At 43.8% G+C, this 17848-nt stretch overlaps 2 protein-coding genes across 3 annotated transcripts in view; both read right to left on the bottom strand.

Moving 5' to 3' along the window:
* The window catches only part of IGFN1 (immunoglobulin like and fibronectin type III domain containing 1), a 51337-nt gene extending 46263 nt beyond the window's left edge, over positions 1-5074 (bottom strand). The window contains exons 1-2 of the mRNA XM_066624675.1: positions 5060-5074; positions 2164-2249 (exon numbers count right to left, since the gene is read on the bottom strand). Of these exons, the coding sequence (XP_066480772.1) occupies positions 2164-2249; positions 5060-5074 (101 nt within the window). The remainder of the gene's footprint in view (positions 1-2163; positions 2250-5059) is intronic.
* Positions 5075-16032: 10958 nt separating this feature from the next.
* The window catches only part of LOC136649205 (uncharacterized), a 48475-nt gene continuing 46659 nt past the window's right edge, over positions 16033-17848 (bottom strand). For both annotated transcript variants that reach the window (XM_066625661.1, XM_066625662.1), the window contains exon 6: positions 16033-17844. In XM_066625661.1, the coding sequence (XP_066481758.1) occupies positions 17588-17844 (257 nt within the window). In that variant the 3' untranslated portion in view covers positions 16033-17587. The remainder of the gene's footprint in view (positions 17845-17848) is intronic.

The following is a 17848-nucleotide window of genomic DNA, read 5'->3' as shown; positions in this document are numbered from 1 at the left end:
CCGCCAGCAAAAACACAGGAAAGCTGACAGTAACTGAAAGCCCTTAACAGAGTATTTCCCAAACTGTGGGTTGAGACCCACCAATGGGTTGTGAGTTAATTTTTGGTGGATTGCGAAAAGTTTCTGAATTTTTTACAAACACTTTGCAAGCACCCTTGCCTAGTTTTCAGAAGAAAATTGCAGCAGTGGGCAATCCGGATGGAGAGATTACTCTTGTGGCTAGAATGCTAACCTGTGGTATGAGGTAATCTTCATACGTACTTCATGTGACATATTTAAAATGTCACATTTACCTGTTTTCTCTAGTAATTACCATAGATCATGTGAACCCCCATGGATCAAGTTCACACCCATTTATTCTATATGTCGTTCACTCTTGAAGAAAAGAAGTTTGCAGATGCAGTTTGCAGCCTACAGCTGACAAATTTGCAGCCTACAGCTGCTCAAAATAATTAAGCCTTCACATTTAGTTTCTAAATTACAGTGACGGGATATTTTCTACTCTAATAGAATATACTGGAGTCCCAGAACCCTTCTAAGAACAGGTGGTCAACTTGCACTTTATATGTCAGTTGCATGTTTCAAGCGTTCTAAAATTTTAGCATGCCTCTTGCCCCAGGAGTTCCTTTACCTCAGCAATGGTTGTCATTCTGGCGATCCATGCACAGCGTAAGTAGTAAGTGTGCGTGTCTGTCTGCTGGTCATCAGGAGGCAAGGATTAAAATCTTAACCTCATAAACACAGAATGCAGCAACATACAAATTCCAAGCTATAAATTAGCTCCTTCCTTCCCTGTGACGCATAGAATCTCTGCTATTCCCTCAATTAAAGCTGATTTAAATGGCTGCGCCCGTGCTATTTGTCAACTTGGCTTGTGATTTAGATGAGGCGTGATTTGCTTTTAAATCTGACACACACCCCTTCCCTAAATGCTCTGCTCTTAGGACTTCCATACTCTGTTTGTTCCTGCATAAGGTAACCTCTGCCATCAGGCACCAAGTCTGATTACTCCTCCCCAATACTGAAGAAAGGAGATAGAAATGTAACTTGTTCCCATCATCAAGACAGGCAGTGAGAATGTGTGCTAGATGCAGCTGTCTTGTTCCCTTCTCTAGAGAAATACTAATGACAACGTGTTTTAACGCACCCAGAATCTTGTGGGGCAAAGAAAGTATGTTCTGCGACACTGCACCATATAGTCTTATATGGTCATGGCGACTCATCATGGCTTCTCACTCCAGCTAAAATTAACAGTCGGGGTTCTAAACTTTTTGTGCATGATACTGTCTGGTGCGCATAACGTTAACAAGATAATTGCGTCAACTATAACAATGAAATTCTGGTTTTGAGAACAGGGCTTTTCACATTCTCTGAAATGTCAACGGTGGAGGAACGTGACTTAGAAATACTGTTGCCAATCTAGTTTGAACATTCAATCATGGTTTGCTGTTATACTGAATTCAATGGAAGTGTACAGACAGTGCATAGGAATACAGCCACAGAGCATATGGACATCTCTGAAAGCAACTATTTTTGTTTTTTGAACAATCTCCATTTTACTGCTTTTCACTCTTAACTCATTAGGCATCCACATCAGGATTCGATTCCATGTAGGGCAAAAACCCTCCATTTTATCTTGTGTTTTGGGACTAAATTCCATTTTCAATCTTTTCCATGTGGCATCTTTGCTGATTTTACAGCCTCAGCTACAAAGAGCCAACATTTGATAAGGGCAAAGAAGTGTCAGAGAAATCCAGCCCACTGGAACACACACGCTATTACTTCAGTGGTTTGTTCTTCTCCAAAACACCCCCCTTTTAATAAGTACCCCAAGAAAGAAAGACTCTGACGTGACATCAGAGCTCTCCCAAACCCATCCCAGAAATACATTCAAAATAATGCTAAGTAACCAACCAGAAAGGACCTCCTTCACCTCCCATGCCAGACCACTTCAGAGCCCTCCTGTAGGCTCAGAAGCTTTAAAGAGACTAGCCTGGAATCCATGCATGCAGTTTTCCCTTCTAATGCTTCAAGTACCATCATTTCTTGGTTATCCAGCTGTCAAAAGAACAGTACCATGAACAGTCCAGCTAAAAGATGCCTCCATTCTGTAAGAGCAATCTACCCCAAGTTGCTCATAAGTTTCAGGCATTGGGAACTCACCTGTTGCTGCTGAAAGCTCCTGCCTTTTTGTTTCCTTCCTGTTGCTGCTTCTCACAAGTGTCTCTGCTGTAGTCAATACTCCGCTCCTAAAGAGCGAACTTCAAACTAGGTCACAGTGAGCTTTCTGCTTCCCTCTCTCGATTCGTCTCACTTTCTCCCTCTCGCCCTCTTAAGCTCCCTCTCACCCTCTCCCTCTCGTAGGTGAAAGTTTGTCACAGAGCTGTTAGCCTGTAATAAATCCAAATGATTTTTTTTATTGGAAACTGATGGCATCTGCCTCTCAGCCTCTATTATTCCAGTACATGCCAGAGATGACGCTGCACAAATTTGAGATCAACTCAATTCTTTTGACATTTCATAAATCATTTTGAAGTGCTAATTTTCTGCAGATCTGATTTCCCCCTTGACCAGTAGCCTTCAAAGCTTTCCTCTCATAAAACTTTGAGTATTCCCATGCAAGCCACAACATAGTTTGTACAGAGTAAAGCTTCCTGTGTTGACTGGTTTTCAGAAGAGCTGAACACTGATGATTCTACCTGAATCAACAGCTAATTGCTTTCTGAAAGATAAACAACAAAAGACCCTGAACACCATATTAAGTGTGGTTGCAATTGCTTATAGATGAGTGACTGAATAATTACTTTTTTATCTATTACTATTATTATAAATTGTTTTCAAACTTTTAAAAAATAGATTTTATGATACCGATTGCAAAGGAAATTGAGTTAGAAAGGGGAAACATGGTTGGATTAAAAGTTTGCATGCCACCTTCAGGCAATTGAGCAAGAAGAGGGGTTTTTGTTTGGTAGGCAGAAGAGCCTTTCAGAACAGTATGGATAGAATGGGTCCATTTATATGTTTTTCAGGTAGGATTTTAAATTTTGCTGCAATTTGCCGAGTTTTCCTTCTGCACACCTTGAACACTGTTTTCAGCCACTTTGCTTTGATCCTTCTATTCCATCCCCTCAGACCCAATCCTACTGAGCCACGGCACCACCAGAACACGTGTTCAAGCAGCACACTGTGCTTTACAGTGGCCCAAAGTGCAATCCAGCATTCCACACAGCTGGGCTGCCACTACAAGTGGCAAGCAGCCACATGCCATTGACTTTCAGAGTAGCCCTAGCACTAGTAAGACAGTGCAGGAGGTGGGTAGAACAGGGAGGAGTGGGGAAGAATGAGGCAGAGACCTGGGCAGGGTGTGTGTGTGTGTTGGAGCTGGGAAGGGGGTGGTATTGGCTGCAGTAGCTCCATGAATATCCTGTCCCCTTTCTCGCCTTGATCCACTGACTCAGATCCACTTGGACTTGTGCCAGCAAAATCACTAGCACAGGTCCAAGTAGACCCAGTAGGGAATGAAGGCTTGCCAATTTTCCCTTACCTTGAGGAGGCCTCCACAGCTTAAATCTCCTCTGCGGGTTGCAGCATGTATCACTCTGGGGCAGCTGCATTGGTGCTGGGGGAGATGTGTTGGATTGTGCTAACCAAGTGTAGATTAGCCAATACATGAATGACTCTTCTATGTGTTTTCCATTCATAAGAACATAAGAACAGCCCCACTGGATCAGGCCATAGGCCCATCTAGTCCAGCTTCCTGTATCTCACAGCGGCCCACCAAATGCCCCAGGGAGCACACCAGATAACAAGAGACCTCGTCCTGGTGCTCTCCCCTACATCTGGCATTCTGACTTAACCCATTCCTAAAATCAGGAGGTTGCGCATACACATCATGGCTTGTACCCCATAATGGATTTTTCCTCCAGAAACTCGTCCAATCCCCTTTTAAAGGCGTCTAGGCTAGACGCCAGCACCACATCCTGTGGCAAGGAGTTCCACAGACTGACCACACGCTGAGTAAAGAAATATTTTCTTTTGTCTGTCCTAATCCGCCCAACACTCAATTTTAGTGGATGTCCCCTGGTTCTGGTATTATGTGAGAGTGTAAAGAGCATCTCCCTATCTACTCTGTCCATCCCCTGCATAATTTTGTATGTCTCAATCATGTCCCCCCTCAAGCGTCTCTTTTCTAGGCTGAAGAGGCCCAAACGCCGTAGCCTTTCCTCATAAGGAAGGTGCCCCAGCCCCGTAATCAGCTTAGTCGCTCTCTTTTGCACCTTTTCCATTTCCACTATGTCTTTTTTGAGATGCGGCGACCAGAACTGGACACAATACTCCAGGTGTGGCCTTACCATCGATTTGTACAACGGCATTATAATATTAGCCGTTTTGTTCTCAATACCCTTCCTAATGATCCCAAGCATAGAATTGGCCTTCTTCACTGCCGCCGCACATTGGGTCGACACTTTCATCGACCTGTCCACCACCACCCCAAGATCTCTCTCCTGATCTGTCACAGACAGCTCAGAACCCATCAGCCTATATCTAAAGTTTTGATTTTTTGCCCCAATGTGCATGACTTTACACTTACTGACATTGAAGCGCATCTGCCATTTTGCTGCCCATTCTGCCAGTCTGGAGAGATCCTTCTGGAGCTCCTCACAATCACTTCTGGTCTTTACCACTCGGAAAAGTTTGGTGTCGTCTGCAAACTTAGCCACTTCACTGCTCAACCCTGTCTCCAGGTCATTTATGAAGAGGTTGAAAAGCACCGGTCCCAGGACAGATCCTTGGGGCACACCGCTTTTCACCTCTCTCCATTGTGAAAATTGCCCATTGACACCCACTCTCTGCTTCCTGGCCTCCAACCAGTTCTCAATCCACGAGAGGACCTGTCCTCTAATTCCCTGACTGTGGAGTTTTTTCAGTAGCCTTTGGTGAGGGACCGTGTCAAACGCCTTCTGAAAGTCCAGATATATAATGTCCACGGGTTCTCCCGCATCCACATGCCTGTTGACCTTTTCAAAGAATTCTATAAGGTTTGTGAGGCAAGACTTACCCTTACAGAAGCCATGCTGACTCTCCCTCAGCAAGGCCTGTTCATCTATGTGTTTTGTATCTATTCACTCCATTGGAGAGACCAGATAGGTGTACACAGACGTACAAAGCGACTGGGTCCCTCCACTTATCTGATTGGAGCAGTCACCATGCATGGTAAACCTCTATCTACATTTAAAAACACAATGGAGTCCTCTTGAGGGGTCTGAATTCCTTTTTCCAGCTGTTTTAGGTATCATAATAACCTGTTCTATATCTTTAGGATTAGAGCTGTGGATCTCAAAATGGGGCATTGTGATGCCCCAGCCTGAGAAGCACTGTCTCTGCCCCCTTAAGGGGCAGAAGAAGAGGAAAGGCATCGATGTGACTTCCAGGATCTCATTGCTGCCTGGGATTTAAAGGTTTTGTTATGTTTTCAACATACCTGCAACCAGCACTGGAGTCTTGAGCCTCTAAACATCTAAAAATAAAAAACAAGCACACCCAGTTTTTGTTGCAAAATTGGAAGTGCCAGTTTTTTTTGTTATTTTTAGATGTTTGGAGGTTCAGGGAGCCCTGCGGAGGGCTCCCCAGGCTGTGCCTCCAAACATCTAACATCCAATCCCAAACATCCAGGACTTGAACATTGGCTGCAGGTACGTAAAACCCCTCCTATTTGGTGATAGCATCACTGCCTTAGCCCCTCCCCCTGCACACACTTACCTCTGGTCTCAAACACCTGAGGAGTTTGACAATCAAGGAATTAGAGTATGCCAGAAATTTAAATATAAAAGTATTTGCTTACAGAAATTTTCGACAAGAATCTTGTTCACATTCCAATAATTGTCAAAAGTTTGGTGAATGCTGACAGTTCCAGAATTCTACACAGAGATGTGTTTCCCTGCATTTTGGTTATACGCAACTAAATGCTGACAATCACATTTAGGAGACTTAACATTTCCTAATGTACCCCTGGATTTTCCAACAATGCAACACTCGTCTAGAATCGCAGTGTGTGAATGTTGACAGTTGCCACATTTTAAACATCTACTGTGACAAGTATAGAGCAAAGATCTCTGTTCAACCCAGCACTGTATATCCCCCAGAGGCTGTTGCTGCCATCCCCTTTGTGTTTCTTTCTAGATTTTGAGCTTCTTGAGAACAGGGAATCATCTCTTCATTTATTTGTCTATTTCTATGTAAACTGCTTTTTTGCTGAAAAGTGACATATAAATATATTTATTAATGACAATGCAAGCACAAATCACTGGGGGAAGGCCAGCACACACCAAACCAGATACAAAGACTGTTGTGGTATCAGCCCCAGGCCTGCTGGGAATTTGCAGGCTGGATAGAACAAGGCCCTGATGTCTAGGCCTGACAGCAAAGCATAGCATCATGGGAGTGGCTGATGCAAGACCAGGTCACCAGATACTGTCACCTGGTGTGTCACCCCATGTATCACCCGATGGTGACTCAGCACATCACCAGACAGTAGCTTGCCCTGATTGGTTAACACCAGTATATATTGCAGCCTGAGCAAGCTGCGTTGTGGGAGATGCAGAGTGGATTGTGTGCGGGAAGCTACGTCGGTGAGGATCGTGATTTGTGTACTATCAGAACTGTTTGCTTTGCAAGTCTGCTTGGATCTGTAAATATATTGTACATAGTAAAGGACATCTGGTGGTGGACATCTGCCGTGTGTCATCTTCATTCCCGGGAGTGTGTTGCCTGGCCTTGGGCCGCAGATACAGTGCGATTTTGGCTGCTTGCTTACTGCAACAAAGACACTGATTCACAGCAACCAGGTTGCGTTACTAACAGCATAAGGATGGCTTTGGTTACTGTATCAACGGTGCCATGTCCTGACTAAGACAAACTTGGGCTTCTATACCCCATGATCCATGCCAATATAGCTTCACAAAAAAAGCACATGCTGCATCCAGTGGTGAGGGTGGGCAAACTGAGGGCTTAAACATAAAACATCCATACTTCTCTCCTGGCCTGCACTAGGGCCATATATGAATCTCCTAGGGCATAAGTCATTTTGGTGGCATATGTTCAAGGAGAGCAAAGGGCTGAGCAGCTTTGAAAAGGAGGGGATAGGATCTTGTGCGCACCAAATCACTTCTTTCCCTCCTCCCCCCTTCCCACCCAGTTTCGCCCTCAGTCCTACACTGATCACAGTGGGTCAAACTGCATGTTACTTTAAATGGCTATGTTTAAGAGTTCCATAGCACAATCCTAATAAGCCCTGGTGCGGTCAAGCTGGCTGGTCTGCGCAGCATCCAGAGCAGGGCTGGGCTGGACTGGGCTGGGTTGCAGTGCAACTTGGAGTAAGGGGAATTCATTCCTCTTACTCCATGTTGTGGGGCAGCTATCCCTCTGGGGCTACTTGGATCTGTACCACCTAAAGACTTCCAAGGCTGACATTTACTTACCAGGTCCAGGGTTGGATCCGGTGGGAGCAGGCCAGCATGCGTCCTTCTGCTAGTGCAGCCAGCAGAGGTGTATACCGCAAAGAAAGAAGGGTTCCACTAAATCCAGGAGGGTGCCTGCATGGCTAACCGGCCAAGTTAGAGAGGCTGTGAAGGGCAAGGAAGCTTCCTTCCGTAAATGGAAGTCTTGCCCTAATGAGGAGAATAAAAAGGAACATAAACTGTGGCAAAAGAAATGTAAGAAGGTGATACGGGAGGCCAAGCGAGACTATGAGGAACGCATGGCCGGCAACATTAAGGGGAATAATAAAAGCTTCTTCAAATATGTTAGAAGCAGGAAACCCGCCAGAGAAGTGGTTTGCCCTCTGGATGGTGAGGGAGGGAAAGGGGAGATAAAAGGAGACTTAGAGATGGCAGAGAAATTAAATGAGTTCTTTGCATCCGTCTTCACGGCAGAAGACCTCGGGCAGATACCGCTGCCCCTCCTGACCGTGGAGAACGGCCCCTCCTGACTGTGCAGTTAAGTCAGATAGAGGTTAAAAGAGAAGATGTTTCAGACCTCATTGATAAATTAAAGATCAATAAGTCACCGGGCCCTGATGGCATCCACCCAAGGGTTATTAAGGAATTGAAGAATGAAGTTGCAGATCTCTTGACTAAGGTATGCAACTTGTCCCTCAAAACGGCCATGGTGCCAGAAGATTGGAGCATAGCAAATGTCACGCCTATTTTTAAAAAGGGAAAGAGGGGGGACCCGGGAAACTATAGGCCGGTCATCCTAACATCCATACCGGGTAAGATGGTGGAATGCCTCATCAAAGATAGGATCTCAAAACACATAGACACATAGGCCTTGCTGAGGGAGAGTCAGCATGGTTTCTGTAAGGGTAAGTCTTGCCTCACGAACCTTATAGAATTCTTTGAAAAGGTCAACAGGCATGTGGATGCGGGAGAACCCGTGGACATTATATATCTGGACTTTCAGAAGGCGTTTGACACGGTCCCTCACCAAAGGCTACTGAAAAAACTCCACAGTCAGGGAATTAGAGGACAGGTCCTCTCGTGGATTGAGAACTGGTTGGAGGCCAGGAAGCAGAGAGTGGGTGTCAATGGGCAATTTTCACAATGGAGAGAGGTGAAAAGTGGTGTGCCCCAAGGATCTGTCCTGGGACCGATGCTTTTCAACCTCTTCATAAATAACCTGGAGACAGGGTTGAGCAGTGAAGTGGCTAAGTTTGCAGACGACACCAAACTTTTCCGAGTGGTAAAGACCAGAAGTGATTGTGAGGAGCTCCAGAAGGATCTCTCCAGACTGGCAGAATGGGCAGCAAAATGGCAGATGCGCTTCAATGTCAGTAAGTGTAAAGTTATGCACATTGGGGCAAAAAATCAAAACTTTAGATATAGGCTGATGGGTTCTGAGCTGTCTGTGACAGATCAGGAGAGAGATCTTGGGGTGGTGGTGGACAGGTCGATGAAAGTGTCGACCCAATGTGCGGCGGCAGTGAAGAAGGCCAATTCTATGCTTGGGATCATTAGGAAGGGTTTTGAGAACAAAACGGCTAGTATTATAATGCCGTTGTACAAATCGATGGTAAGGCCACACCTGGAGTATTGTGTCCAGTTCTGGTCGCCGCATCTCAAAAAAGACATAGTGGAAATGGAAAAGGTGCAAAAGAGAGTGACTAAGATGATTACAGGGCTGGGGCACCTTCCTTATGAGGAAAGGCTACGGCGTTTGGGCCTCTTCAGCCTAGAAAAGAGACGCTTGAGGGGGGACATGATTGAGACATACAAAATTATGCAGGGAATGGACAGAGTGGATAGGGAGATGCTCTTTACACTCTCACATAATACCAGAACCAGGGGACATCCACTAAAATTGAGTGTTGGGCGGGTTAGGACAGACAAAAGAAAATATTTCTTTACTCAGCGTGTGGTCGGTCTGTGGAACTCCTTGCCACAGGATGTGGTGCTGGCGTCTAGCCTAGACGCCTTTAAAAGGGGATTGGACAAGTTTCTGGAGGAAAAATCCATTATGGGGTACAAGCCATGATGTGTATGCGCAACCTCCTGATTTTAGAAATGGGTTATGTCAGAATGCCAGATGCAAGGGAGGGCACCAGGATGAGGTTTCTTGTTATCTGGTGTGCTCCCTGGGGCATTTGGTGGGCCGCTGTGAGATACAGGAAGCTGGACTAGATGGGCCTATGGCCTGATCCAGTGGGGCTGTTCTTATGTTCTTATGTAGCCTACTCCTGAGTCATCACAGAAGTGCCTTATGGCACTTTTGCAACACCCAGAGGGATTTGTGCCAAACTAGGGCACAGTTTGGATTGCACCCACAGTCTCACAACTTGTCTTGTTTTTACAAAACTCCACTAACTTAGCAAAAGGGAAAGAACACAACCTGTTTGGGATGACTAGTACAATGGCAGCAAGGAAGACAGACATGCCAAAGAAACACAAGTTACTTCCTGCCTCACTACAGGAATCCTCAATTCAAGAATCAAGTGAGGCCTTGCAAGAGCCTGTGAGCAGACAAGCTTTGGGAATACTACCAGTCTGAGGCTTGGGCCTGCCAGTTTCTCACTGCCCCTTCTTTTCAGTTGGCTCATGGAAGTGCTGTTTCTCTGCTACTATAACTATAGCAGAGAGAATTTATCACCACTGCTTAAAATTTTTCCTGAGTGATGTTTTTTCTTATTTATTACTGAACCAGTCTTGAACTGGTTGGTTACCACTCTTATGTTTAGTTCCACTTCAAGTTCCACTTCAGGTTCAAAGCAACTAAGAGAGTTCAGGTGCAGATTGAGTTGTGCAACTTTCGGCCTCCTGGCCATGGTCTCAGTCCAAATTCCACCCACCCATCCACAGTTGCTGTTTACCCTGAGTGGAAAAAGTCCCATAACCCTGTCACAGAATCCTTCCTGCCCTCTCAGTTCAACCACCTCCTTAGAATAGCCATTCAGCAATATTGGTGATAGAGTCAACCAGAACTCAAATGTGCTAAGGTAGCTATGGTGTGAAATGCGCAAGCAAGGTCAACCACAACTCAAATGTGCTAAGGTAGCTATGGTGTGAAATGCGCAAGCAAGGTGTCGGCACTCCATGTTTTGCTCTTCTGGTCCAGACGAAACTCTCTCTTCGTGTGACACCACTGTATCAGTCTCCCTATACCACCATCCACTGTGTTTGGAGCAATGGCTGGAACATGTTAAAACTTGGGCAGGAGGTCTGGTCTAGAGGAGGTCTGGTCTAGAGGGCAGAGCCTCCGTTTGCCTGACAATAACATCCGCAGGTCGCCAGTTTGAGGCCACCGGCACTGTGAACGGTGAGACCTTGAAGCAGCTGACAAGCCGAGCCGAGTTAATCCACCTGCTCTTTGGTATGAGCGAAGAAGCATCTTGGCTGCCCTCCATGTAAGAGATGAAGGAGCTGCTTGTCAGCTTGTGTGGGAGAAAACCAGATCAGAAAGATCCATCTGAAATGTTGTGGTTCTTGAAAGATAGAACCTTTCTTCAATTGTAAAAATCCCTACGGGGATTTAGAACAGCCTGCCCATGTAAACCCCCTTGAATAAAGTCTGAGGAGAAATCTGATGACCGAGAAAGGCGGTATATAAATACCTGTATTAATTATTATTATCATCATCATCATCATCATCATCATCATGAAAAGACCGACATGACACCATCTTATTGTACTTCTGTTGGGTATATCAATTACCCTAACCTCTGCAAAATGAACACACTCAAAGCTACTAAAGAACTACACATAAGATAAGACTTGGCTCAAAATGGAATTTTGTTTTCTGGGTTCCATCATAACATTTGGACAGCTTAGCTACAGGCATCATAACAGCTCGGTTTCAGTCTAGCTCCACATAACTTGAACTTTTGAACTTCTGTTCCCCACATAACTTGAACTTTTGTTTCATTTTTTGCAAGTACAGCAACTAAGGCTGCAATCCTAACCACACTTTCTTGAGAGTAAGTCCCATTGAACAAAATAGGACTTACTTCTGAGTAGAGCAGGTTAGGATTGTGCCTTAAGTCAATATTTTGCGGATAATTTAAACATTTATTGCCCAACTATACTTATGTACAAGCCTAGCATTATTGGCCAGCTGTGGGGGTCCCAGAACCCTCAAAACTGGTCACTGAGACCGTATCTATAACTTTGTGTGGTGGTGGCAGAGCAACTTTTCCTGGGGCTACTCAGACAGGAGAGACACATACAGGGCAGTTTCCTGAAGAACTCCTGAAACCTGGAGCTGGCCTGTCTGTGGCATTGACAATATAAATGTTTGTTTTGTGGTAAAATTCCTGTGTGTTCAGTGGGTTATTTAGTTTTTGGCCACTGCATTACCCTGGGTCATGTAAATGTCTCAAGAGGTATATCAGGTGATTTTATGAGAAACAGTAACATGCTTTAGGGGAATTTGAAATTATATTTTCAAATAGTCTTTTGTAATAGTATTACCCTAGAGTAGAAGATCCTTGAGAAGAGATGGAACAAAGATAGCCCCCTGGATCAAGGGATGCTGAAAGGTAGCACTGGGCAATTAGCCCTCTCATTCCTAAATTTGTTTTGTACTGTATAGTTTGTTTTGCAATGGCCCAAGCCTGGGGATTCCTCCCCCCCAGACCTGCCTGGATCTGGTTTTGCAGAGGCTGAGGTGGAGAGCCCTGGCATGTTGCAGCATTTGTGAGGCCTCCTGCTGCGTTGGTAGCCACAGCCTGGTTGAGGACATTTTTGTCATCCCTTTTTGGGTCCTGTTCTTGTGTCTCACCCCAGGAGATTGCAGGCTTTCCTCTCCTACCTGCCTTATTAAACCCTCAGTTATTCTTGGCCAGGTGTCTGTACAAAGCTGGAACCCACCAGAGTTAGCTCAGAAGTTGCTAATGCTAATGTGTCACCAGCACTTGCCTTGGATCCTAACTGTATGGGATGCTACTAATTTACCTAGACATTACACCTTTACAATATCCTTTTGCCTTATGGGTACAGAACAAAGCAAAAGTAAGTCAGATCTAAAGTTGGTATTCAAAGACAGTAGATCATTTCCTTGCCGAGTGCTAGACTGCCAGAAATGTATTCAGCAAAATAAAACTTTATGAACCGGAAAACAAAATTTCGCCCACAAATAACATTTCCCCACAACAAAGTGATCTTTAAATGAAAAGTTTTCTAGCACCTAGTTTAATTCTGTCACCTTCTGCGATCAACTATAAATAGTTGAGCCAAGACTGTATGAGATCACTCTTGCATGCTCCAGCACTCTCAGAGCTGCTGACCTACCAAGGCACACAATTTGCACACAGCCAAAATCCAGATCTAGTACAAACTTTTATGCTTTGTACACACAAGTGATTTTTCACAGTCCGGGTCAGTCCAGAAATTTGTATTAGATGTAGGGAACAACCCACATCACATTATTTGATCTATCATCATTTAGTAATTCACCTTTCACCTCGGAAAGCTGACTATGCTCCATCAAAAAGACACAAACTTTCCAACAATTAATCTAACCTTCCAACAACTTGTGTTCTTTTTGCACAGGCCCTCTGCCCAGCCTTGCCTTTCTTTCCTCTTTCATTCTTAGAGCTTTTTCTTTTCTGTATTTATATTTCTGTGGTGAATTCAACATTTATATTTCATACGTTTATACCACCCTTTCTCCAAGGAGCTCAGAGAGGTGTACATAGTTCCTTCCCTCATTTTGTCTTCACAACACTGTGAGGTAGGGGAGGTAGGGGAGGCTGGGAGGCCCAAGTTCACCCAGGAAGCGTGATGGCTGAGCAGGGATTTGGACCTGGATCTTTACTAAGGATTAAAAACAAAAACTTCTGACCTGCAGTTCCAGGAGGATGAATTGTAGCAGTAAAATAGTAAACACTGTAGATCAGAAGGCTTAAAATCTAAATGGCATGTGACAAGAATTCTGCAACAAGAGTACCCTAAAGAGCAGGTTGGCAGATCAGACAGTCAATCATGCTTTCCTCACTCCTTACAGTTTCTTTTCCGAGACCTTTAGCTGATCTTTCCTGAGAGTATCACCTTCCCTGTATCATCTGGGGAAAAGGGCTGCAATGGCCAGACTGCATAATTTGGCAGTGAAAGGAAAACGGAGAAGAGAGTGAAGGTGCAAAAAAGTTTATTAAAGTGCTCAAAAACAAAACGGGGTTCCAACTGCGCCTAACTGAAGTAGTTCTCACACACACAAGAGGAATTAGTGTTATCATTAAGCATACTTATATATGGCTTTTCAACTAGAATACTTCACTAAGCAGTTTACATAGTAAAATCAATCAGTGGTTCCCTGTGCCAAAGGGCTCACAATCTTTAAAAAAAAGTACAGAAGAGACACCACTGATAGCCACTGTTGCTATGCTGGGGGGCAGGGGAGAAGAGGGATAGTTGTTCTCCCCCTGCTAAATATAAGAGGACATGACTTTAAAAGGTGCCTCTTTGCCCAGTGAGTAGGAGCAAATTCTACAGCGAATAATCTCAGATAACAATGGAGCCCTGCAGAAAGCAGTCAGAAGGAGAAGAGAGAACTCTTTAGGACAGTGGTTCTCAAACTTTTAGTACCGGGACCCACTTTTTAGTCAGGACCCCCCAGAAGTGATGTCATGACAGAAAGTGACAATATCAAGCAGGGAAATTTTTTAACAATCCTAGGCTGCAATCCTGCCCACACTTACCTTGGAGTAAACGTTCCATTTACTATCATTGATAAAAGCATATACAAAGAAGCCTGTTAAATGTACAGAGCTGTAATTTCCCCAGATGCAGTCACATACCATGGTAGCATCAAGTCTAATATATTAAAAATAAAATATGGAAATGAATGTGGACCCACCTGAAATTGGCTCGCGACCCACCTAGTGGGTCCTGACCCACAGTTGGAGAAACATTACTTTAGGAGAAGTGGCAGAGCAAGAAAATGTGGGAGTTGAGGGGATGTAGGGAGATCCTTCTTCTGTGAAGCACAGCTAAGGGAAGGTTTTGGGATGTACAAGTATAAGAGAAAGAAGGAAAAAGAATCAGGGAAGTTAGTGAGAAAGGAGAAATGTTTTGGTGATTTAGGCAGCTGCAGGTGGTTCTCTGTAGCCTGAACCAAGGACTACAGGTGAGGGGTGAGCCTAGAGAAAACCTGTGAATACACTGTATCCATGTCTGATGGAGAAGGTAGTCTGTCAAATAATAACACTTCTAACAAATGCTAGAAGTCTCCAAAGGAGATCACAACAGACATGTGAATTCTCCTTGTTTCTGAGTACTTGATGGATTGGTTATGGGGATTTGTTTGTCAAGAAGGTTTGAGGCTGTCTTGGGTCTCCAGTAAAATAGATGTGGGGGAAATAATGTCATAGACTTACATAATTGGTACTAAACACCAAATATCTTGTTGCCGTAGGATTTAGAGCTGGAAAGCTTTATCTACATTTTGGAGGCATCAAAAATTCATTTGAATTTAAGGGTAAACATGTCTTCATTCAAATTTGGAGCAATGATCCATGGATCAATTAAGCAGGCAGAGGTTATTTGAACATAAGAACGGCCCTACTGGATCAGGCCATAGGCTCATCTAGTCCAGCTTCCTGTATCTCACAGCAAATGCCCCAGGGAGCACACCAGATAACAAAGAGACCTGCATCCTGGTGCCCTCCCTTGCATCTGGCATTCTGACATAGTCCATTTCTAAAATCAGGAGGTTGCACATACACATCATGGCTTGTAACCCATAATGGATTTTTCCTCCAGAAACTTTTCCAATCCTCTTTTAAAGGTATCCAGGCCAGATGCTGTCACCACATGCTGCGGCAAGGAGTTCCACAGCCCAACCACACGCTGAGTAAAGAAATATTTTCTTTTGTCTGTCCTAACCCTCCCAGCACTCAGTTTTAGTGGATGTCCCCTGGTTCTGGTGTTATGTGATCGTGTAAAGAGCATCTCCCTATCCACTCTGTCCATCCCCTGCATAATTTTGTATGTCTCAATCATGTCCCCCCTCAGGCGCCTCTTTTCTAGGCTGAAGAGGCCCAAACGCCGTAGCCTTTCCTCATAAGGAAGGTGCCCCAGCCTAGTAATCATCTTAGTCGCTCTCTTTTGCACCTTTTCCATTTCCACTATATCCTTTTTGAGATGTGGTGACCAGAACTGGACACAATACTCCAGGTGTGACCTTACCATAGATTTGTACAATGGCATTATATTAGCTGTTTTGTTCTCAATACCTTTTCTAATGATCCCAAGCATAGAACTGAATATAGTCTAGAATAGAACCATGTAAAGAATACTGTGTCTTTCTTGGCCTGTGGATTTGTGGCCTCTTTCCAGTCCTGTATATAGCCATGATACTGATGTGGCCTTTTGTTCCCCAGGAAGGCACCTAGCACCAAGTACACATGTTTAGATGTGTCTTGTTTATTTAGTCTTCAGTCCAACTGTAGCTCTATCCATTAGTACATGCTGGTACTGTGGTAACATGGAGTATAATACAGGTGAGTTGACTCAGCACAAAGGAACAAGAGATACCAGAAGGCAATGATGAGCAATTGTATTTTATTTGTTTAAAAAGGTAGGATAAAAATCTTTTAAACAATTAAAGCAGGTCAATAAAGCCACATTAAAACTATCCATTAAAACCACAATTCTAAACAAACCAATCTATAATAAACTGTAAAAATCCAGCAGCAGAACATGCTTAGATCAATTACCACAACAGAAATAAGATGGGTAGCACATAGACAGGAAGGGGTTACAGTAAAAAGTTAAAGGTAATAAAAGCTACACAGAACCCCATAAACTCCAGAAATTCCTCTAAGACTGAAGGAGAATAGACACACCCAACATGTACATTATGGTAAGTGACCAAGAGGCAGATGGAGGCAATATGGCATCAGCAGTCTCATTACAGTTTGGTTCAAGTGGCGCCTGTCCCTTTTGAACAGGTTTGGTTTGTCCCAAAATGTTGAAACAAATCCAAACCCCTCTGACACTATAATCTCATTAACACATTGAGAACCTTCAGTTCCATTTGTTATTATTTTATTAATTTATATCCCGCCTTTTTGCCCCATGGGCACACAAGGTGGCCTACAACAATTAAAAAATATAAAATTAGCAATTAAAAACAATAAAAACAGTTTCCAAATAATTAAAAAACTAAACAAACTAAACAAACCCCATGGGTTCTAATATAAAAAGAAAAAGAAAAGCCAAAAAGAAAAGCCAGCCAACCTATCAACAGTTACCTAGCTGCCACTGCATGTGGAACAGGCAGTATTTCTGAAAACTATCCTGGAGGTCCCTGATCTACCTAGCAGCCTAATTTTGGCTTCCAGGACTGCCCAACTACATTTCCCAATACCATCAGTGCTGATATGCACCATGACCAGTACTTCTTCAATAACAATAACCTTACATTGATCTGAATTTGTCTGTTTTTTAGTCCTATTTCGGTTACTGGGATTTGTTCTTATGAGTAATTTCATTTTAATGATATGATTTTATAGATTATTGGCTAATTTTTTTTTTTACAGTTGTGAACCATTTTGAGGACCTCATGAATTAGTGTGTGCAAAATCAATGGCCACTTTGTATGTGCAGCCTAGGAGAGGGTTGCCCCTGTCAGACAAAGGATATTAAGAGGGAAATACAGTCTGCTATGAGTCCTTAATTGCTGCAGTGACTTGTGCAAACACATGAAATCTGCAGAATGGAGTGTACAAAAAGCAAAACTTATTCTGATATCAGACAGCAAGGCATTAACATTTCTAGGTCCACTGAGGACAGAGTTGTCACACTGAGTTCAACAGTAAACCATCTGAGGATCAAGGACATCAACACCTAAGAGGAGACATCCAAGCCGTTTACCTGAGAGTTCACCATCTTGCTTAACATACCACTTTAAGAGAAGAAGATGGAGTATTGGCAGTGCATCAGCTGCCTTCTGTTCAATGGCAAAGCAACAGCAGAGTCTAGATCTAGTCTGAAATTGACTATGGCAGTTAGGTGTAGATCACAAAGCTGATGTCAATTTCGCACAGGTTTGGTGAAACCCTTCTTCTGACCATTTGAACACTCTTGTAGAAAAGTCTTCATGCTTCCAAGAAGCAAAACGTTGTGCCTTCACCTTTATTCAGCTCCCCAGTCAAACAAGCCCTTTCCGCAGCTTCACTGTCCAGTTTGCAGATCAGAACTGGAATGGCACCATGGCTCTGAGAAACTATATTTACAGCCATTTGTAACTTAAGTAACACACCTCCAGTAGTATCATGTGGCAGTGCAGATGTGAGAACAGGTGGTTCCATATTTCCATGAGGACCAACAACAATGGAATCCAAAAGCCTGGCACCTGT

This window comes from Tiliqua scincoides, chromosome 4 (assembly GCF_035046505.1).
Source record: "Tiliqua scincoides isolate rTilSci1 chromosome 4, rTilSci1.hap2, whole genome shotgun sequence".
In the NCBI taxonomy this organism is placed as follows: domain Eukaryota; kingdom Metazoa; phylum Chordata; class Lepidosauria; order Squamata; family Scincidae; genus Tiliqua; species Tiliqua scincoides.
The sequence above is the reverse complement of the archived record's forward strand: the minus strand, read 5'-3'. Positions and strand labels throughout refer to the sequence as shown.